At 43.4% G+C, this 22,843-nt stretch overlaps 1 protein-coding gene across 2 annotated transcripts in view; it reads right to left on the bottom strand.

Moving 5' to 3' along the window:
- Window positions 1-16,641, bottom strand: part of CACNA1I (calcium voltage-gated channel subunit alpha1 I) — a 279,689-nt gene extending 263,048 nt beyond the window's left edge. For both annotated transcript variants that reach the window (XM_088652075.1, XM_088652074.1), the window contains exon 1: window positions 16,352-16,641. In XM_088652075.1, the coding sequence (XP_088508201.1) occupies window positions 16,352-16,641 (290 nt within the window). The remainder of the gene's footprint in view (window positions 1-16,351) is intronic.
- Between the last annotated feature and the right edge of the window lie 6,202 nt (window positions 16,642-22,843).

Raw genomic sequence — 22,843 nt, forward strand, 5'->3', positions numbered from 1 at the left:
GAAGAGGGCAAATTATGAGTTGTGAGGGTTAATTTCCTTTTTCTTGCAAAGTACAAGTTAACTGATTTTCAAGTGCATTTGGAAAAAATGAAGGGTAATGTGGTAGCTCTGACCCATCAGATACACAAGTATTTTATGTTGTGTGTGTGTTTTTAAAGAACTATTTCTTCCCACTTTGGCATACTGAACCCCCTTGCCTCTTCCAAACCCAGCCAGTGAACAGCTGCTGTTTGTTATGAGCTACCAGCCAGTTTAAATAAGGAGGTTAATATTTTACAGGGCTGTGTGTGCTCTGCTTAGTTTCCTCCTCTGCTTTGCACAGGGGAGCAAATTCATTCCTGACATAGCTACACTAAATTCAGTAGGCTTATATCAGCAACTTGTTGCTCTTATGCCCAAGAGTTTTACAAATTTCTCCTGGATTTCTCCTGCATTTGACTATTGCTTCGACTTATATTTCCGGAAGACTATGGGCTACGAAAACCCAGCTGTCCTAAAATGACTCTAGTGAGGCTCACATTTTGGCTCTAGAGGGGACACGAGGTTTGCGGAGATTCACAGAATCATTTAAACCCTCTTCCCAAGTGCATTTCACTAACTTTCTAGTAATCCTTATTGCATTATTAACACACACACTCCATCCCATGTGAGGAAGGGGAAGAATGTGTGCACAGTCCCCTGTTCCCAGCTTACCAGGAGTGATCTTTGTATGCTACAAGAGCAGCAAGAATTTTAATAGCACAAAATTGGAAAACCGGAGAAGTACCATCAAAAGAACAATGGCAAAAAAAACCCTGATGAATTATGCAGAGTTAGCAAAGTTAACGGACAAACTGCGTGAAAAGGACAATAGTGATTTTGAAAAAGAATGGGAACCTTTCACAATATCTGCAGAAACAAAAAAAATATGGACTCGCTGGCAGGATTTAAATAAACATTTGCAATTTTATTTACAGAAAACAAGAAGTATAACAATGTGATAACATAGTATTATATACAAACAGCAGAATATATCATTTGATGTAATAAACCAGAAATGGAAGGTGAGGGAAGGCAACAGGGAGGGTGGAAATTGAAAAATGAATGTTTAGTAATGATATTGGATATTTGTTATGAGAAAAGAAAATCAATAAAAATTATTTTCTTAAAAAATGAGTGATCTTTGTAGCCTAACCCAGCTGGTGGGGGTGGCAGAACACCCAACTTTGGCTTCCTTGAGCATGGCTTTCAGTGCTTCACATGCACTCCTTAAGGGATCTTGGAGGTTGCTGCTTTTTATCCAGAAGCCCAGTTGGAGGTTGATGGAACATTCCAACCCCGCACACAACTGTAGCATATTGAAACGATCGTGAAAATGGGCCCTTACTCAGTTCTGATATGGCAACTGTAGGTCAAGTTCCCAGTTGGGAGAGTGGCACACAGAAGCAGCCATGTGAAGAAAGTACATGCTCTACCTAACCCAGACCTTGTAGCCTCTCAGAACGTAGGTGGTATTGGGACTCCAGGTACAACAACGCAAAACATGGTTGCAAGATGCTGTTGCATGGATGTTGTAACCAACCTCTAAATCCTGAAAAATTATCTCCCTCCCCAAAATCCAAGATGTATGAAGAATTCGATATGCTGTATCAGCTATGTGCAAAGGTGTCAACTGGAACAGTGCAGAAGGGCTTCCATGAAAAAAACACCAGAATAAGGAAAGGAGTACAAGTGTGCCAAACTGAGTTTGCTAAACTGAGGGTGTATCAAAACTACAAGTCCCTGTCTAACCTTGCTTTGAAACTGTTTTAGGCCTCCTTTTCTCACTTCAAAGACCACTAGCTGTAAATGCTGTAAATAGTCAAAAAAATTGAGATTGTTAGTTGTTTTAAATCAGGCACCCCCCAACCTCCAGATGTTTTGGCCTACAACTCCCATGGTCCCTAGTCCCATGGTCCCCAGTGGTCATTGATGATGGGAATTGTAGTCCAAAACATCTGGAGCGCCAAAGATTGGGGGTGCCCGTTTTAAACAGGTTTTTTTTATGCTGTCTTGTAAATGGTTGTAACACACCCTGAAACTTTAGCGTGGAGGATGGGTAATATATTAAAACAACAACCACAATCTTGCTTCTTGACTACCTCCTGAAAAGGTAAATTCTCTGGAATAACTGCATTTGACACAAAACATTATTGCATTTCCCTCCCACCCTCAGTTTTTGGGTCCATTAGTCAATGATGGCAACATATAAGGTCAAGGGTGCATGCTGATTCTTTTTAGATCTATTCGCTGCCTCTGATAACATCAATCAAAAGGATTTGTTGACATGGCTGGGGACTCTCAGCATGGATTTACAATCAGCTCTGTTCTTTTTCACAGCCGGAAGGAAACTCTACAAAAAATCTTTTCTTGATTCTCTGTAACTTAAAGCATCCTCCTCAAACACCATCTTTTTATCTCCAATCTGTATTTAATCACCCACCTTTCATCCACAGCATTTGGGGACAACTTGGCCCTCTCATTAAACTCCTTTGTCTTTCCCCCTTCTTGATGGGAGGGGGGTCTTCTTCTCTACTTCTCCATTTTCCACCTACCAATTCCCTCTCTACTATTCATACCTCCCCCTCAAGTGACCCATCCTATTTCCTGACCAAGTGATTCCCAAATGATAAGTAGAAATTCAGTGGATTTCAAGAGTTGTCACATGTGATCACTGCGTGTTGCAGATGCTGTGTAATACACAAGACGGATCTCCAAATGTGTCTACAACAAAAGCAAAAATGTGGTTCCCCACTAAAGTAGAAGCACTATTCTAGTCAATGGTCCTTCTGTCTTCCCACTGTAAGGATCGTTCAGTTGGCACTTAATGAATATGCTAGGGGAAATGTAAATTGAATGGCTAATGTGCACAACACCTGGCCTTTGTACACACTCACCAGGCCTCATGGAGAATGTGTTCATTATCCATCCATGATGACGGATATGTCCATAATCTGTCCTGATCAATATGCATAATCTCCATCATGCCACAGAATGTACAATTTGTACAAAATTCAATATATTTGTATTCTTCAAGACCCATAATATATCTAGTAGATGATGCTATCTATGTCTTTCCAGTTCACAAGAGGGAATTGGGCCCCTGTTGGGAGCAACTGGGAGAGCCTATTGATTCTTAGGAATAATCAGACCGCTAAGCACTTCCTGGTTTCTCACAAATCTGGGGAGGTTCCAACACAAATCTCAGTAGATACACTATAATTCCCGTAACAGCCTCTCTCCATTTTAAGCCCTGCACTTGAAGAGCAAACAGAAATTGCTATTTGAAAACATTGTGTGCTGCTCTGTACTTGTTCTGCCTTTGAGTAATCTCCTGGCTGTTACTGAAAGGGTAGGCTTTGACCTAGAAAGAGTTGAATTTGTGAAGGTCATGAAGGTCAGTCCCTTCAGGAAGCCATCAAGTCTAATCAAGTCAAGTTTATTTGTATCAGCCATAGGCCATCACAAAAAAAGGAATGAAAGTATCACCTCGCTACATCCCAAAATCACAGTCCTGCAGTCAGTTACATGCATGAGTGTGTTTGGGGGGAGGGGAAAATAAAGTTTAGAGATACAGAAATGCAAATCTACCTCATGTTATTAAATGTTAAAACTAAAAAGAAACCAATAAAAATCACACCAATAAAGGAAGCAAAATATATTATCTCACATCTCTGATACTCTAATACAGCCTCCCCTAACCTGGTGCCCTCCAGATGTTGTGGACTAAGTACCCATCAGCCCCACCCAACACAGGCTTTGGGTGATGGAGTCTGTAGTCCAAGACATCTGGAAGGCACCAGCTTGGAGAAGGCTGCTCTACTCTCAGTAATTAATATTTTTGGTTACAAATAATAATTAGTATTACAGCAGCAGCAACTGTATAGTACCATCATGGGGCATGGTTCTTTATAGAATATAAGACCAGTCCTTTCCCAAGAGGCTTTCAATTTAATACAAAGGAGACAAGCAAAGACTAGGAGAGAGGGAGGCAGAGGTGAACAGAGAAATATAATCATAGAATTGTAGAGCTGGAAGGGACCTGAGGATCATCTAGTCCAACCCCCTGCAATGCAGGATTATGCAGCTATCCCATACAGGGATCAAACCTGCAACCTTGGCATTATCAGCACCACACTCTAACCAACTGAGCTATCTAGTTATGCACACTTAAGCACTATTAGAGTATGACATAGAGATCATCTTTATACCAAATGCTGTTTATTATTATTACACTAGCTGGTCCTGCTACGCGTTGCTGTGGCTCATTCCTGTGACTGCCCCCATCCTGTTCCGACCCATGACGTATTCTGCCCCCTCCTACCCCCCGGCTCATCCCTGTGACTACCCCCACCCTGTCCCAACCCGTGAGCTATTCTGTCCCTTCCCCACCCCCACCCCCGGCTCATCCCTGTGATTGGCCCCACCCTGTCCCGACCCATGAACTATCCCGGCCCCTCGGCCCAGTCTGCAAAGCCGAGGCGAGATGCTGTGGGGAGGGAAGCTTTCCTAGCTGCAGTACCAGTGTAGCCGTCACTAGAGGGTGCTGTTTTGCAACATCTCCTGTGCTCCCAGCATGCACTTGAGGGTGATTTGTGAGTTCTGGAACACAGGGTTTGGGGTTTTACGTGGCCCAGGTGTGACACCTGTCTACACAACCTGTATATGGCCACTCTCATATTCACTTGGGACATTGTGTCAAAATTTGAACGTAATCGGTCAAGCGGTTTCGGTGAAAAGTGGACAGCCACCCACATGCCCTTTTTATGTATCCTGCCCTTCCTTCCAAAGGAGCCCTTTAATTATAAAAGGTTACATAAATATATCAGACCACATTGGGAAGAATGGGGTGTATGGCGTGTTAGGAGAAGGGGCCAGGGAATATGAACTTCAGCATATGAACTCTGTCCAGGCTAGGACGAGGCTGCTCTCAGCGGAAGCAGTGGGCATGAATTGGGCTACTGTGAGGAGCAGTGAAACCTCAACTGAAAAGTGAACAACTTGTGAAGTCACTGCAGCGCAGTGCCAGCTGCAAAGATGATTTGCCAGGAGAGAAGTTAAGCTGGAGCCTCTTGGGAAGCTGCACTGGCAACCTGCTCTTAGCTCACACAGTGGACAGGACTGCTGCCTTAAGTCACCATCAAGTCTCTGGAGCACGATTCCTTCTGGATCTTCAAATATCAAAATCACAGCAGAGCTGTGCAAGCCATTTTATTCACAGCCCCCTGCTGTGCAGGCTGCCATTTAAAAAACAACAACAGAAATGTTAAAGGTACTGAGTGGTTGGAGCAGGGTGATAAATACAGATGAAACCTCAAGAAATTTCGGAGCAAATAGAATTATCATTTGTAACCTGTAAGGAAATAGCATTTCACAGAACAGTGGGGATTGTGCAGTAGCCTACAATGTTTATAGCACTTTAAACCTGTATTTCAGTTGAATCTGTACACGCTGGATTCCAACAGCGTAAGGAAAACCTTGAAAAGACAAAGGAAAGGGGTTTATTTTTCTCTAGAGAGTGTGTTTTTCTCAGGCACTCTCATATCTTGTGAAGGCTGTCCCAGTGTTGCTCTCATCATAGCTTTCTGTTGGAGCTATAATCACTACAGGTGTTCACATAAATAGCCCCTAATAATGCAGAAGGTCTCAGGAGGGGTGTCAGAATATTTTCAGTGAAGTGCCAACAGAGCCCGCATTTTTGACAGAATGAACATTCATCACCTTGGACACATTTAGAAAAACATGGCAGGAAAAAAGTCTGCTTTTTGGAACCCTTTAATAAGAGACTTTGCAAATTGGATTGATGTGCTGTTTAATTCATATTCTTCCTATTGTTCTTGTGCCTTCCATTTGGAAAAATCAAATCAGTTTATTTTAAATCTTAAAAATAGCTTAGCTATCTTTAGATTCCCCCGGGAGTTCTCTTGCCTCACTTGAACAAAACTTATCCTCATATAAGGCTTTCCTTGAGCCACAAGATCAGACCCCGTTTTATGCATTTGATTCTCCTAAATTCTTGTTTTAATGTGCTTTTATGCTGCTACTTTACTGGTTTTGGGTAGCATTTCTTTTTAACAATGCTGCTTCCTTTTATATTGTATACTGCTTAGAGACCTACAAAATATTAAGTTTAACAGTTTATCAATACTTTTAAATAAATGAATAAACAAATATTTGCAAAGAGGTTAATAAAATGGTGGGTCTTTTTATACACACACATATATAACCTGCCTGATGCACATCAAATGTCTTTCTTCTCTTCTAGCAAAATTATGTTCCAGTGAGTGCTCACAATATGCTCCAGATGGGGTTTTAGTGTTCATTTTGTGACAAGAGTTTAATCTTTTAATGGATAGGGAGGGGATCCTACTTCTAAGCCCTCACTACCCTTCCAGACAGGAAGAAGTCAGTCGTCGTCGTCTTCTTCTTCTTATCCCTGGGGACTTTACTATACATTTCCTCCATCCATCCACAAAAAAACCACCTTTACATTTGTTCTTTGAACTGACATTACCACCAATCTATCCACTGGCATAGACTGTACAGTATATGACACAGGACAGACTCTATTCTCCACAGATGGCCTGAAGCACAGAGGCTATACTCAGTGCAAGACTTAGTAAGCAGGCAATTCTACTGAATTCAACAAAGCTAATGCTAATTCAACAAAGCTAATGCTCACGAAGGGTCACGAAGAGTCGGACACGACTAAACGACTAAACAACAACAATGCTAATTTGCTCCAGTTGAGACATTTGACATTCACCCTCCCCTTTTATTCCTTCCAAGACCAATCACAGATACTCCAAGACCTGAAAATATATATATATATATATATATATATATATATATATATATATATTCCAGTTTACAATGAAAAACATCATTGTTGCTGGCTCTGTCTTCCAGTTGGCCATGAGCCCTACATAAAAACTCTCCCTTTTAGGCCCCAACTTCCTTGTGCTGATCTGCCTACCCAATCTTCCCCCTTTCAGTTTTGTGCCCTGAGAAGAAGGGGTCTGAATACCCAGAGGGTGGTGAAGACTTGGGTGCAGAAACCATTCCCAGAAATAGTCCCATAGGGGGACTTGGTAGTCAGAGATGCCTTAAGCCACAAGGCCTGAGGAAGTTGCCATGGCCCCTTCTCCATGGACTCTTCTCCAGAACCCTCGACTGTGCAAGGTGGGGCACCTCTTGCTTACCGTATCATCTTCAGGGGCAGAATGGTAGGGGAGCATATTTCTGGATCCAGCTGTCAATGAATAGAGTGCAGCTCCTTTAAGCTCCAATTTCCCCAAAGTTAGAATAGCTCAGTCTGTAGAGCATTAGACTTTTAATCTCAGGGCTCTGGGTTTGAGCCCCATGTTGGGCAAAAGATTCCTGCATTGCAGGGGGTTGGACTAGATGACCCTCGTGGTCCTTTCCAACTCTGTGATTCTGTAGAAGCACAAATCTGGCCGAGGAACTATTTTTAAAGACTCATTTGGCTTCAGATTTGGAGCAACTCTACACAGCTCCACATGTAGCTGACCAAGGTCCTGAACTAAGCTTCACTCCACTTGGGCCTCAGGCTGAAACAGAAGCTGACTCCAATGCTCCCTCTTCTGCTCCTTGTCCTTATGTAGTAAGACATCAACAGCAGGATGTCACTGCCAAAAGCCAGGCGTTTCCTTAATGGTGCTAGTGATTACACAGCAAATGTGACCTAGTCTCACAACTGCAGGCCAAGCATTCCCAATGCCAGGCTATGGAAGAAAAATGAAATTGCTTCCTATATCCAAGGAGCCCCATTTGCCCCAGTTAGCAATACAAGCTCTGTCTTCACACAAGCCTCTGCATTATGACAAACTCCTGGACTGCCAAACTCCCAAGAACCAGAGGCCCTTTGGAAAACACGGGTGCCATTTCCTGTCGCATAGAGTACAGACCGAAACCTGCCCCCCCCAAAAAAAAGTTTAGTAACTTAAAAAAATATACAGTACTGAATTATGCTAGCTACTTAACTTGATATATAAAATGTATTGTAAAAATTATAGACACAAAAGTAAAACCAAGTGAGGTATCACATATGGGCAACCAATGAACTCACATAGGATTAATCTTGATTAAAATAACTCAAAGAGGGTAAAGGGCATAGGATGATGGAGCAGGTGCCAACCGGATTTCCTACTGATGGCAAATGTGTGGTAAAATTCTCCACATCCCTTAGTGAGATATAACAGGGAACTGGTATTCACTCATAGTTGCTGGAGAAAAGATATCCAAAAAAAGGCTTCAGTGACATATTAGCTCCATAAAAACCATACATTTGAAGCACATGGCTTCCCCCAAAGGATACCGGGAACTGCAGTTTGTTAATGGTACTAGGAATTGTAGTTCTGTGGAAGGTAAACTACAGTTCCTAGAATTCTTTGGGGGAAGTCATGTGCTTTAAATTCACAATGTGGGTGTAACCCAGGCATCCCCAAATTGCGGCCCTCCAGATGTTTTGGCTGACAACTCCTATGATCTCTGGCTAACAGGACCAGTGGTCAGGGATGATGGGAATTGTAGTCCAAAACATCTGGAGGGCCGAAGTTTGGGGGTGCCTGGTGTAATCACTGAGGGAAGCCCCTGCTGCTTACATGTCAGTAGTATGAGTTAAAATAGTTGCTTATCCTCTGCGTACTTTGCACGTTCCTTGTCCCAGTGAGGCAGATGAACTACCACAACATGAACAAAAAATATCGATCAGCAAAATGGGAAATATGAACAAATAAGAGAAACTTCTGGAACTTTACTGGAACCTGCTGCTCTGGATCATGGTAAAGGCAGAATCTCGTAAGTAGCCACCACTGTCTTCCCATTAGGAGAACAGACCCATTGTCATCCATCAGGAGAGCAAAGAAATTTAATTCACTCAAGTAACTGCTGTGCCTGGAGAGCTTATTGGCACCAAGGCAAACAATTTGCTTCTTCTACTCCAGCTTCAACATCAAAAGTTGAGGTTCTGGGGGGTGGGGATCAGTGTTTACCATTTGTTTCCACAGCAACAATCTGCAAATTCTAAAGCTATGTTACTGGTGAGCTCACAAAATAGCAAGCTGAAGATCTGAAAGCAAGATGGTATAATCACCATGCTTCAGAATCCCTTCCCTGGGAATACAGCAACACTAATCCGTCTAGCTTCTCACACAGATATATACACACTCCACAGAAAATATCTTGCAGCGAACAAGCATGGTAACTGCCTTCAAATGTGTGGGGCCTCACTCTCTTGTGTGGTATCACAGGATTTCAGCTTGCCCTCTTAGTTGCAGACATTTTGTCAAAATCTCCTGCTGTAAACTGTCCTGTACATGAACTCAAACACAAAAATGCAACATTCATTTTCCTCTCCGGAGTCACTCAGAACACATCCTGTGAGCACCGCAGGATGTGCTTTCATGTAATGCTTGCGTCTATGCCTTTCAATGGAACAAAATGGCTGCAAAATCCACATTTTAGCATATTCCAAAGTGCAACAGAAATATCTCCAGCTTCCGTGTGTCAAAAAAATACTATTTTGTATTGCCAAAATGTCTTCTCTTGTGGGGCATTTAACAGGTTTTCTACAAAGACAACTTTCTTCCCCCCCCATATAAGGCTTCTTAGTTAAGACTCTGTGACCCTTCTGGTTCCCCTATAGCAAGTGTAAACCAAGGGGTTCAATTTCTAAAATATAGTGTTGGAGAAACAGCTTTATTTGCATTGCAGATGATTTGCAGCTACCACCTCTGGTAAAGACTATTGCTGTGATGGGGTCTAAACAAAATCATTTATACCCCCAAAGTATGGACTGAGATTTCACTGAAAACTCTGGTGGGAATTTTATGCAGACAGAACAAGGGAACTGAAAGTGAAATTTTACCAGGCAAATGGAATAACCACCTGTTCCAGGGAGAAATGTCACCATTAATTCTTAATGTTCACAGACTGGAGACACTCTTTTGCAGGCTGCTGCAATGGAAGACTTGTCCAGAGCTTACACCAGCACAGCAACTATATATTTACAGGTGATGCAACAAGATCCAGGTTGTGTGCGTGTGTGTGTGCTCCGGCAGGTGTGTTCTTTAACATGCAATTGACACAATATTAGTGCATTAGTGATGGATTGAGATTGGACCGTCCACACACCATTTCACTTTGTTACTTCTCCCGTGAAGCTTCCCCAATGTCATCACATTACTGCCATCTGGAGGGGCACTCTTGTGCTAGTGTGCAATAAAAGTAGGCTAAAAGCAACAACAACAAACGACCCCAGAACATTTGTGGTATAAAAAAGTTACAGGACTTCAGCAGGAAATTACAGGATATACGCTGACAGAAAATGAAGCCAAATGGCCTCTCCAATTTTTTGGCAGGTGCAAGCTGTATTGAAAACAGGCTATCACATATAATCACCCCAATACAGTCATGAGCACAAATCACCAGGAATGCACACTCAAAGTACATCAGGAGGGGCACTCAGTTATGATAGAACTTTTTTGTTGAAAACACGGGCAACTTATGCAAACACACACACACACACACACACAAGCTTCTGAGACTGTTTTATGGAAACCACAGAGCATTAAAGCTCCCAGGCAAACTCCAAGGAAACACACTCAGAAACAATCAATTGACTTCATAGCTAAAGCCTTCAAAAATTAAAGTAAACCATTTCAAGAGGTATGTCAAACATTGGCAAAAAAAAAAAAGACAGAGTTTATGTTCACCCGATGCAAAGCTGAAATTGTGTGACTGGTTACAGCCCAGCTCTTTATTTCAAGTATGTAACATGCTATTTTGCTTTCCTGGACCATGAATGCTGTGTTCAAGACTCATGGAATTAAATGGTGATTTATCAGTGACAACAGCTGTAGAAGGAGCAGCCATCTCCTCTATGAGCAAAGAAGGATGCGTCCAGGATGCAACAGAAGCCAAGCAACTGAGCCAGTGAACTGCATAATATGCCTTGTTATTTCCCTGTTTCTTATATTGATCTTTTTTAATGGCATGCTCATTCTTGCTTTCATGCTCCCATCTAAAATATTGACCTCCCATTGGGGAAGGAGGGAGAATGCGGGTTTATAGGCCTGTCGAAGAGATTCCATTTGCACAGAGCTTTAAACCGGCAAAGTAAAGATGTAACTCAAAAAATCCACATTTAGATCCATGCAGTGTCCCGCCGAGGTCAGTGCAGACTCTGTGTTACTGAACAAGTCCCCCTACAGATGCTTTCAGACTCTGATATGGGGTCAGCAAATTCCATATGTCAGTTGAGATGCTTATGCAGTATAACCACAGTCCCACTATCCTTTTACATGCTCGACAAACTGTGCATGGGTGCTCCAATGTTTATTTTGACCACACTTCTTATTTCTGGTCCTAATTTCCATGGGTAAAATGGGATGGCACTGGGGCCGTACAAGGCCATTTGCCATGGCATCTCCACAAAGTAATGGTGATTATATGAAAGCAGACTATGTCATTCTCATTGTAAATTTAAACTAGAGTTTATAAAGGGCAGCAAGATCCTTGTGGGTAAAAGCTTCTATGTAACAATACAAAACCACTCAGCAAGTATGCATGCAACCAGAAAGCCTGTAGCACATTGCTTTAGATCAGAGAAACCCAACCTGGTGCCCCCTCCAGATGTTGCTTGGCTCCAACTCCCATCAACCCCAGCCAACTTGGCCAACATGGCCAATGACTAGGTATGACGGGAGTTGTAGGCCTACAATATCTGGAGGGAATCACATTGTCTAGTTCTGATCTTGATTAAGTAGTTTAGAACAGAGGGGGCTAATTTATACATGCTTAGACAAGTGGCCTATGTAGCCCAGTATTGTCTACACTGACAAGTAGCTGGTCTCCAGGGCCTCAGGCAAAAAGATTTCTCAACTCACCATGTCTTTATAACTGGAGAGTTGCCCAAAACTGAACCTGGGACTTCTGTGTACAAAACATTGGCTTCATCACTGAACTATGTTGCTAATTGGCTTCCAAATTTGGATTGCAAAATTTGCAAAAGCCACCATCTCCCCCAAGCAGTTTGCAGATCTGGGCTTGCATCTAGACCAGCAAGTCAACAGAGGCCCTGCTGTGACCTCACAGCAGATCAGCCAATGGTTATCAAGTGAAGTGGAGCAGCAGCAGCAACAACAGCAAGAAAATGAAAATTCTGAGAAGGGGTATTCATTGACAGTTACAGGCAGCTACACTGCATGCCCCTTTGCTAGAGAAACAATTTACTACCTCAAGCTCTTTATCTCTTTCCAAAGGGGCAGGTGTGTTCGTCTGCTGTAGCATAATCAAGGAAGAGTCTTGCAGCACTTTAAAGACTAACACATTTTCTTTATCTCTCCAAGCTTTGATAAAACTGTAAAGAAATGCTTTTCATTTTCTCATTTCCAATCTAAATTTTGATCTTTCACAAATAACCTGGGCTCTGCAAAAGCACAATGCCTTCAGAACTGAAATTTCAGGATTGTTTTTTTTAAAGATCTAACAGAAACAGACATCTGCTAATAAATATTTTCTGCTAATAAATATCTGCACAGTAACTGTGATTCAGTCCTTTCAAACTTGCATTACTAAATGCAAATGAAAAATTGAGAAAACCATAGTGACGCTGTCTTGTCTAGATCCTTTGTTAAAATTCTGAGCAGTGAAAGTAGACTAAAAAACAGACGTTTTCCCTCTCCTTAATGTTAATGATGTCCAGCGATATTTCTCATCGTTATCTGAGTCAGATAAGCTGATGCTTGGAAACAGGAATGGACTGGAAACAGGAATGGACTGTACCACTTGTTTACAGTGAAATTAAACGAGCCCCTCCCCAATCTCTCAGTCCTTGTTACACTCTGTGTGCTGTCGTACGACCACCAACCCCGAATGTCAGCTGCAATGTTGCTGTCTTCCATTCAGCAGCGTCACGGCCCGTGGGTGTTCTTTAACCTGTTGGTGTGGCTTATCATGCTTCTATATCTCCTGCCTGAGGGCAGGAGATTAAAAAGGTGCTGGCCAGGGTGTGAGTCATCCCTGAGAATGTTCCTCACTCTTCTGAGGCAACGTCTCCCGCGATAACATCTAGCGGACTCAGGGGACAGCCCACGATATCATGTGCTGTCTTCACCACCCTCCGTAGGGACTCTCTGTCCATGGCTGTCAAACCAGCATACCACACCATAATGCATACCACACCGTAATGCAGGTAGGGGTTGTCATGGTGCCTCATTTTCCCTAATGGTCCTCCTCTGGTCCCTAAATTAAAACAAGCATACAAAACACAATACTAAACCTTCCTGAGCTTCCCTCTTAAAACTGTTGCAATCCATAATGTACCCCTTTTCCTGTGAGAATCTGTGTCAGAGCCCAAATATCGACTGTGAACTCGATCTCAAAACCTGGCTCCCTATTCCCCACCACCAGAACTACATTCAATTTTTGGTTTGAAACCAAGCCTTGCAAATAAGCCCACAGAAGACAGTAGTCCACATTGGGGTCCATGACCCATCAGTCATTTGTCTGTTGAGCCCTTTGTCTGGTGATCCATCCATGTGTGGGTGATGTACAAGGATGGATTGTGCCCTAAGACGTCTGGCTTGAATTGGTAGATTTAGAGTTCAAGTTTATTGTGTACTGATTTTAACCAATGAAGATTAATTTGAATTAGTGGGGGGGTGTATTAAAGGCACACTTCTTCATATTTGTTGGCTATTTTGATGGTACTGGCAAGTTACCACATTAAGAAATGAAATACGTATTACTGAGTTGGATGCAATCTAACATTAGTGCAAGAAGCAGGAGAGTTTGAGGCGTTGCTCAAGTCACAGCAGAAGCAGTGTAACAGTACAACACAGCATACAATAGGTTAATGACTTGCAACTCTTCCGCCAACCCGAGCTGGCAATTGTACTACCCTAAGAACAGGGCTCCCATTAGCAGAATAGCTGCTGTGCTAGTGAAGTTGCCACAGATGGATCCATACATCCCTTTACTTCTTACAATGAGTGGCCTTTGGGGTTTCTTAAATAAGTTCTCTTACTTCAGTATTTCAAGCAGTCACTTTTAGGGAGGTTATGGCAATACACAAGTCTTTTGAAGACTGCTTCAAAAGACAGAAGCTTCATCAAAATCCTTTAATCCTAATGCAAACACTTTGTAAATAAGCCCAGTGTCACTGACTTGTAATCAACTTTCAGATTATCCCCCCCCCCCGCCGACAAATACCTTTGCCTCCCAGAAGAAAATGAAGTGGGGTTCCCCTCCCATCCAGTCAGCTGTTGCAAGCGAGCTTGTGCTGAAAAGTCAGGGAGAGGCCACGACTCCTATAGAGTTTTCAGCTCTCCAGAGACTTTTGGCTGGCCCACAAGTGCGACACCCATTAAATGTGGCTGCAAAGAGGACATGTGGAAGATAGATGCTTTCCTGTTATATGCTATGTCTACAAAAACAGCCAAGGGAAATGAACTGCTCCTCCACAACATAGCCTTCTCAGGGAGTTCGTGTAAGTTAAATGCAGACAGCTGTCACTGACTATCAGCTGATAGTCTCTGCTCATTGCACCCCAGGAGTCATTTCAATAACTACGAAATCCCACCACCTTAGCTGCTAACAGGACAATAGTGAGACACATGACAGGCAGACCACAAGTCCATGGAAGCACTGTTTACATGTACAGGCATAGGGAGAATGGAATGAACTTTGGAGTCTCCCAAAGATGTTATTGTTATAGTCACGAGGCAAAGACTGAGGCTGAATAGACTTACAGCAGCTTCAGATGATTCCCTATGATTCAGTAGGGAAATGCATGATAAAAGGAGCAACTGATCATGGTCATGATCCATAAGGTGTTGCTGCAAAAAGGCTCTTCATGGGAGCAATACTTGGTGGATTGTGATTCATTATCCACAATACTATTCTTGCCCAAAGCCCAGTCTCCAGGATGTGTTTAGGATTTTTAAAAAGTTGGAGTGGTTTCCCAGGGGCAAGCATGTATTGTGTTTTGAGGGAGGACATAGATCAAATACTCCTAGGGCAATGAACTAAGCAGTTAGTGAATTCAGTAAATATACAAAGGCAATAATTTCTGTAGTATGTCAGACAGACTCATCAGGCCAACTCTACCATTAGGCAAAGTGAAGCAGCTGCTTCAGGTGGCAGTTCTGGGGCAAGCAGCGGGAAGAGAAGGCAACAGATACAAAGAGTTGGACAGAACTGTGTGTATGCCCCATACAGCCTGCTCTGTAGCCACTAATCTGGCCTGCTGTCCTCAGATACAGGAGAATAAGCTGTTTGGTCAGTTGTATTGAATTAAGATTAAACTGCCCATCCTGGAAAGAGGAACGGGTGCACCTTGGCTATTGTTGCAGGCAGAAAACTGTATTGGGCTGGCCCTCGGACTCCTGTTTCACCCAATCCAGTATCTTCTTGCCGGCATGTGGAATAATGTGGCCAGATAAGATCCTCTCCATAAACCCCAGTTTAGTTAATGATCAGTGTTCGCCCTAAAATTTCTGGGCCATCCATAATAATTCCAGCTGTCAAGCAGTTATGAACTGCAACCTGTTGCAAAATTTAATTATCAATCAATCAATCCTATTACCAGGGCTGGCTCTACTATTAGGTTGAGCAAGGTGCTTGCCTGAGGAGGCAGATGGTGATGGGTGGAGAACAGGCTACCTTGCGCCTTCTAAGCTGCCCCAGTGCCCTCCAGATGCAGTGAAGGATGCTGTCCCTTCACCCACAAAAAAGATCACACTGCTAGGTACCTCGCAAGCGTTTGTGCACAGAATGGGGTAGGGATCTTGTCCTTTGCCTCAGGACAGCAATAAGCCCTGGGGTGGCCATGTTTATAGCTACCAGATAGCTTACTGTATATCAGAGAAGACTACAAAATAAATGCCTGCCACCATATCAAGTTCTCCTAGAAACAAGTTAGCACTACTATAACCTATGCTCTGAAGCTTTCAAAGAGTCATACCGTGACGCCTTTGGCAGCGCAGGAAAAGTAAAGATATGAAGGGGGGAAAATACATTTTAAAATGCTTGTCCCCTCTCTTCTCCTTGCCCCTCATCTCTGTTCTTCTGATTCTAACTGACAGTCGCTCCCTCTGAAGTCTCCCATTTCGCAAGCAGCTCCTTTTGCTTGCATATTGCAGCAGCCAAGGCACTGTTTATATGCAAGCAGGGAACAAAGTGACGCATTAAATATGTAAGAAACGTCGTCTCTTACCTGTCAGGTGCTCTGCAAGGGCAGGAGAACAAAGGGAGGGCAGAGAGGAAGGAGAAAGGCTAGAAAGGGCAGCTTGTGGTTTTGAAAGGATATGGATTGCACACCATCTTGATGCACCAACTGCGAGGGCTGGTGGTCTGTTTCAGGCAGAAGAAAACCACGGGGGCCAAATCAGGATAGGGCACGTCTGGGTCCAGCGGAGGCTCCATGTCACCATCATCATCTTCATCACCCAGGTCTGGGGATGGTGGTGGTTGCTCCAGCAGGGTTGGTTGCTCACTCATTGCCGGATCCACATGTTCCAGGGAGCACAGAGTGGGATTGTGAGTGGGTGGGTTCCCTGACTGCCGGGCAGAGGAGGGGTGGGAGCCATGTTCGGCCATGTTGGCATGAAATGTGAATCCCTGGAAAGAGACAGAAGTGACACAGTTGACAAACAGTCCGCCACCAACTGTCCTTTGCTTTGATAGAAGCAATCCAAAATGTTAGATGAACTTGCTTACTTGCTTGCTTACTAATGTCCTTCTCATTCCAGGCCGTACTGAGCAGTTTTCATAACTCCTCCTCACTCTGGCTCAATAAACACATTCATGATGGAAAGGCAAAAATATTATAGCCCTCGGTACAGACCCCACTGGCAGGAGCAGCGCAATCTGTCAGTGTGTGTGTGTTACACACTGCTGACGAGGCCAGGAAACTTCATGGTATACCTCCATCTACGGCTAATTATACCCAACAAAACTTGGCATATTGAGGATGTGGGTTGACAGGATCCGTGCCAAATTTGGTTGGCAACTCAACCCACATGTAACAGGCCCCTGCAAAGTTGCCTATAATTGGTCGAGTATTGGAACGATTAACATGAATCGTGCCATGATCTATGCGGGCAGTGATGCAATCACCCAACTGATTCACCACATGCTGCCTGGACACTGTATGCAAGATCCACTCAGCTCACATTCAACGTCCCACTTTGGTTGTGTCATTTACAAATGAGAGTCTCACCTCATCTATTCCCTCTTCATCCACTAAAATCCATTCAGAAACCTGTTGCCAAAGTCACATTTCTGCTACTTAATCAAACCACATGACTCTCTAATCCATTATACAGTGTGAGCCACTTGACTGGTGCTACATATTCCATGAACACAACAGTGCCTACAAACCATTTTCTGTCTTTTCAAGGCCCTTCAGGATTCTAGCTTGAATCCTGCATCAAAGTTCGACACGATGCCTTGAAACTCAGAGAGTACATTTAGAAAAAGTATAAAACTTGTATGGTTTTCATTATCATATAACATCTCACTTTCAAATACTATTTTTCCCTGGGACTTAAAATTCCCAGGTTAAAAATTTTCCTTCCCTCTTTTGAAGGAATGAATTTATAGTCCTGGACTGCTTGTGTATGTGGTGTAATTATATGTATTCATGCAACTGGCCAAGGGATACATAGCTTTGTTGTCTATGGGGCGTATAGGGTTAACTTGGAGACCTGGCAGATTCGTCGAGGCTCAAATAGCTCAGAGCATGAGATTCTTGTTCTCATAGTTGTGGGTTTGAGCCCCACAATGGGTGAAAGATTCCTGCATTGTAGGGAGTTGGACTAGATGACCCTCAGGGTCCCTTCCAACTCTACGATTCTATGATTCATTAAACAACAGGGTTGAGGCATCCACCATTGCTGGTGTGCAGGATAGCACATCCCTCATCTGAGGGCAGGAAATGTGAAAGCTCTAAATTTCCTTCAGGAAATGTGCCAAGTGGAGGATCATATGATTGACAGGCAATGCCATGAATACAGATAGATAGACAGACAGACAAGAGACAAGCAGATTAAGGGGATCTAGGTTGGGGGGAAAGGAACAAGGAACAAAAAGCCTACTTGAGACCAAGGAAGCCTGGTAAGTTAGGGATGGTTCATACTAGGGCTAAAGGATCACATTTATCCAATTTTGTTCTGAAGAGAATATTTTTGGTTTCAGCAGGTTTGGGACATGGCATTTATATGTAATGTTTACATGGGGATACCTCAAATGCAAAGGGGTACACTCTGTTGTGGCCAGGTAGCCAGGGACCCAGGTGGTTGGAACATGACCAGCAAACTTTCCTTTCACCATAAGGCAGGTTACAACAATATAATGTACCATTACAAATGAAACACAACAGTGTAAACTCAACAAAAGAGATGCGCCCCTGTGAAAGGTGTACAATGAAGATGCCAGAAGCCCATTTGTGGGGCAGGAGTTCCACAGTTTAGGGGCTTCCGCAGAGAAAGCCCTCTCCTGGGTCATGATTCCCTGTACTTCTGAATTCCCAAGGGTGCTCCCAGAAGCTCAGCAGGGATAGAGGCAGCCTTTCAGATACCTGGCACCTAAGTCATTGAGGACTCTCAGCACTAGTGTGAGCACCTTTAACTGGGCCTGGAAATGAAATAGCAACCAACCGAGTCTGAAAGGTAAGCTCTGGTACCAGGTACAAAGCAGCGCACTCTAGAAACGAACAAATAATAATCAGGAAAAAATTAATGTGGCAGCTATTAAATAGGTGCAGGTGGAGGGGATGGTGTCGCGCAGCTCCAGTTCTCACTTGAAGCAAGGCTCCGCTCCACAAAGTGAACAGCTATGGAATACTGTGGCTTTTTAGGAAGATTAATCAAAAGGTGAGAAAAGGTTACTGAGAAGCATAGGACATAAGGCTTCACTGCAGCAGCCCTGAAGCACTGCTGGTTCTGGCATAGTGCCCTACCAAAAAGCTGCTTAAGTCATTCAGAAACACATAATGACTACTGGCTGAATTAGAAAAGTGTGCACATGTACTTCATGTAACAGAACACAAAAATAGGAGGGAAGGTCAGCATTTCAACGGGGTTTACTTGAGGAGAACTTCTAGGCTCCCAGGGGAGGCGCAATTACGCAAAAGCTCATTGATGTGAGAGCAGGCTGGTACCCATGAAGTCCATACCCTCCAACGTGTTGAGTCCCAAAACTGGGACATGCATCTTCCCATCTGTTCTCATGCGGGTTACATGACTCATGTGGAAGGTTTCAGAGTCCAAAATATGTGCTTGGGGGGAGCGTGCTCTCACGGTGTCCCGAAATGTGCTTTGGGAGCACCATGTGAGATCACAGCCACCAACCCTGCATTTTTTCAAGGGGAGAGATCAGCACAAAATCATGCAAGATCATGGCCTCCCAAATGGCTGCTTTGCTGTTACAGGGGAAAACAGGATGTCTCAGTTTTTCTGGGATACTTGGGGGGTATCGAAGTCCTCAGTTGTAACTGGCTGCAAAAACCCTTAGTGCAGTCACTGCCTCTCAGCCTAGGCTACCTCACAGGGCTGTTGTTGGGATTAAATGAGGGGACTGGGAGAACCATATATGCCACCTTGAGCTTCTTGGAGAAAAAGGTGAGATATAAATGTGATAAGTAAGAGTCCCGGACCAACTTTAATTATGCAACATGGCTGATATGTGATGGAATCTCCCCTCTCAAAAAAAAGAAGAGTTACAGGCTGGAAGCACCCTGACCCTTACACCCATTCTGAAAACCACCTGCGCTTCTTCGTGGAGATCCAGTGTTGGCTTCCATCTAGTGTTTATTTGGTTTGAAAAAGTTTCTTACTTTTTTTTTAAAAAAGGTAGATTTAAATGCATTAACTTCTATGTAAAGTGTCTGAGCACCAATTGCAGAGGGGGCACTGCATAAACATTTATGATGTCCCTATCGTTTTCCCCCTTCATTTGAAGAGCCCTAGCAGGGAACAGCATTTGCTTGCTTTCTGAAACACACAAAAACAGCTTAGATGCCAGAGCGCAAGGAGGAAGTGCAATTATTGACAGAAGACTGCATTGTGCCCCCTCCTGGCGCCTTATGCAACGGCGTTCTGGTCTGCTGTGTAATGGAATGCGTCTCCCCGCATTCTGTTATTACAAAGAGGGCAGCACAGAACAGCGTGTCACACTGGGGTGGCTTATGTAGCAATGCGAAAGCATTTAAAAACATCAATTTCCAGTAAAATCCAATTGCCAGCAGTAGAGGATTTATCAGTGACAAAGATCCAAAACACAGAGCTTATCTGCTCATAATCCTGTCTCCACTCTAAAAGCGGGACATTATCTTCCCCGTGTTTCCCAGATCTTTCTGCCCATGAGCTTGCCTTTGTTGTGCTGCTGCTATACAGCCCATGTTCAATCAATGTTGCTCGGTCTAGACGTGCAGCACCTCCTGCTGTTTATCTGCAGGCCCTTGTTCTCCGTGCAGATCTACTTCTAGGCTTTCCAGTCACGCCTGGACACAGTGGGGCCAACACCTTGCTCTCTAATCTGTAGGGAGTCTTTATACCTGATAAATTATATCTCAAGTTCTTTCAATCAAGGCAAGTTTACCACTGGGCACTGGGGATGCATCTATAAAAATGCACAGCATATTTAGAACTGCAGCAAGAACACAGGAAAACGAGTACATTGTGTTGGAAATGTGCAAATGCAAATATTTCATGCCCAAGAAATGGCAGTTTGCATATTAACAGTACAGTCTATTACAGGGGGGAGGAATCTGCAACTCTCCAGGTAGATGTCAGGAGTAGGAGTCTCTGACCACTGGTCACTCTCCTTGCAGCTGATGGAAGTGGGAGGATCACAAGTGAGGTTACCCCCGAGTCTATTATTATTTCTTTGTATATTTCAGGATGGCATGATGTGGATAGCAGATTTGGGAAGTGTGAGATCTGCTAATAAAAAACTTATGTTTGAGTTACAGAATGCTTACTCCGAAAGAACATTTGAAGCTGGCTAAAGATTATTAGAATCTATTTTAAGCGAAATATTAGTATAACAATCATAAAGAAAAATCTCTTCACATTCTCACAACCCTGTGGATAATACATTAATATCTCAAATAGTTTGCATAAATTACATTTTAAATTAAAATGTTAGTATGCGTTGCCAGTATTCTGTAATATTTTACTGATACTCTGCAGCTGCAGTTCTATGCCACTTACCTGACAGTAATTCCCACTGAACGCAGTGGGGCTTACTTCAGAGTAAACCTGCATAGGATTGTGATATAAGTACTGTGCACACTTACACGGGAGCAGTTCAAACTGAACTCAGTGGGACTTGCTGAGATACAAAGGTGTGTTCTCTTCTGACAGGGACACATGGCTTGTTTTATCTGCTTATAGTTCACCTAGAGTCCTGTTCATAAGACATTGGGTTGCATCCATCACCACAGCTCTATTCGCACAACAAACTTGCATGCTTCCAATGGAGCTTCTTCCTCTCCTGTCCCCCAAGGCCTCATGTGCCCTCAAAATCAGCCCTGGAGGGTTGTTGGACCTTCTGGAACAGATTGGGGTGTGTGTGGAGGAAACAGAAGTCCCATTGCAAGAGCAAAGCTCTGCTGGTGCTGTGGTGGACACAAGCTGTTGTTTTGCTGTGAGGGTAGATTAGGAAACACATGGGCAAATCTATTCCAAATGGACATGCATACCTGCCAAGTTGCTGTCAGAGAAATAAGGGACCGGGCCGGAAGTAGCAGACTGGAAGTAGCGCTGCCGCCATTTTGGAACTGGGCGGAGCATGCTCAGAAGTGACTTTTGATGCTGCTTTGCCCAGTTCCAAAATGACCACCGCGCCAGAAGTCGCACTGTAGCCATTTTGGAGTAGGCAGAGCAGCATCAAAAGTCGCTTCTGAGCATGCTCCGCCCAGTTCCAAAATGGCCGCCGCACCAGAATAACCCAGGGGGGAAACAAAAAAAAATCTGTTTTTTCAGCCAGGAACAGCTGGAAAAACGGGGATTTCCCAGGGAATACGGGAGACTTGGCAGCTATGCGGACATGGACAGATTCACTAAATGGCTACACTATTTATTTATTTATTTATTTATTTATTTATTTATTTAATTTAAGAACTGATTGATCCAAAAAATCATAGATTAAGCATGCTTTAAGTACACAAACAAATAAACATCAACCCATCAGCATTATAAACAAATAAAAAACTTTTAAAACAAATATAAGCAATTAGATCTTATACATCTGGTTCTCAAAATGATTACACACATAGCCACAGAATTTGCATTATGCTACAGGTGTGGCCCCAGCACCATCATGGCAGATACAGGTCAGTGGAGCAATCCAGTGTCTTGGTGGCACCATCAAAAATGCCGGCTATTGTGACCATACCAGCAAAAGTCCTTTTTGAGCCCATTCATTCATTCATTCTCATTTTCCAGCCATTAAAAAAAAACACAGATCTGCCTCCAGTCAATCCAAGCACAAGGATGTTCTTACAGCACACCACAAAAATCCCAAAATACGCAACTCCTTTTTCTTTGCTTTTTGCACCTTTGGCGATGTGTTTGTTCCAGATAACCGGGCAGTGACTTCCGATACACATCACACATAGAAGCAGACCCCTTCTCCCTTTCACAACTTGAGCAGGATTTTTCCTACAGCCTCCCAGCATGCTGTTGTTGAGTCCACTTTCTGTTCCATCAAGGCCACAGAGGTGAAAGGTTAGTTGAAGACTACTGGGAGAAAAGGCTTGCTTGTTGTGAAGCTCCAAAAGACTAGAAGGCTGGCA

This window comes from Zootoca vivipara, chromosome 9, assembly GCF_965207765.1.
Source record: "Zootoca vivipara chromosome 9, rZooViv2.hap1.1, whole genome shotgun sequence".
Classification (NCBI taxonomy): domain Eukaryota; kingdom Metazoa; phylum Chordata; class Lepidosauria; order Squamata; family Lacertidae; genus Zootoca; species Zootoca vivipara.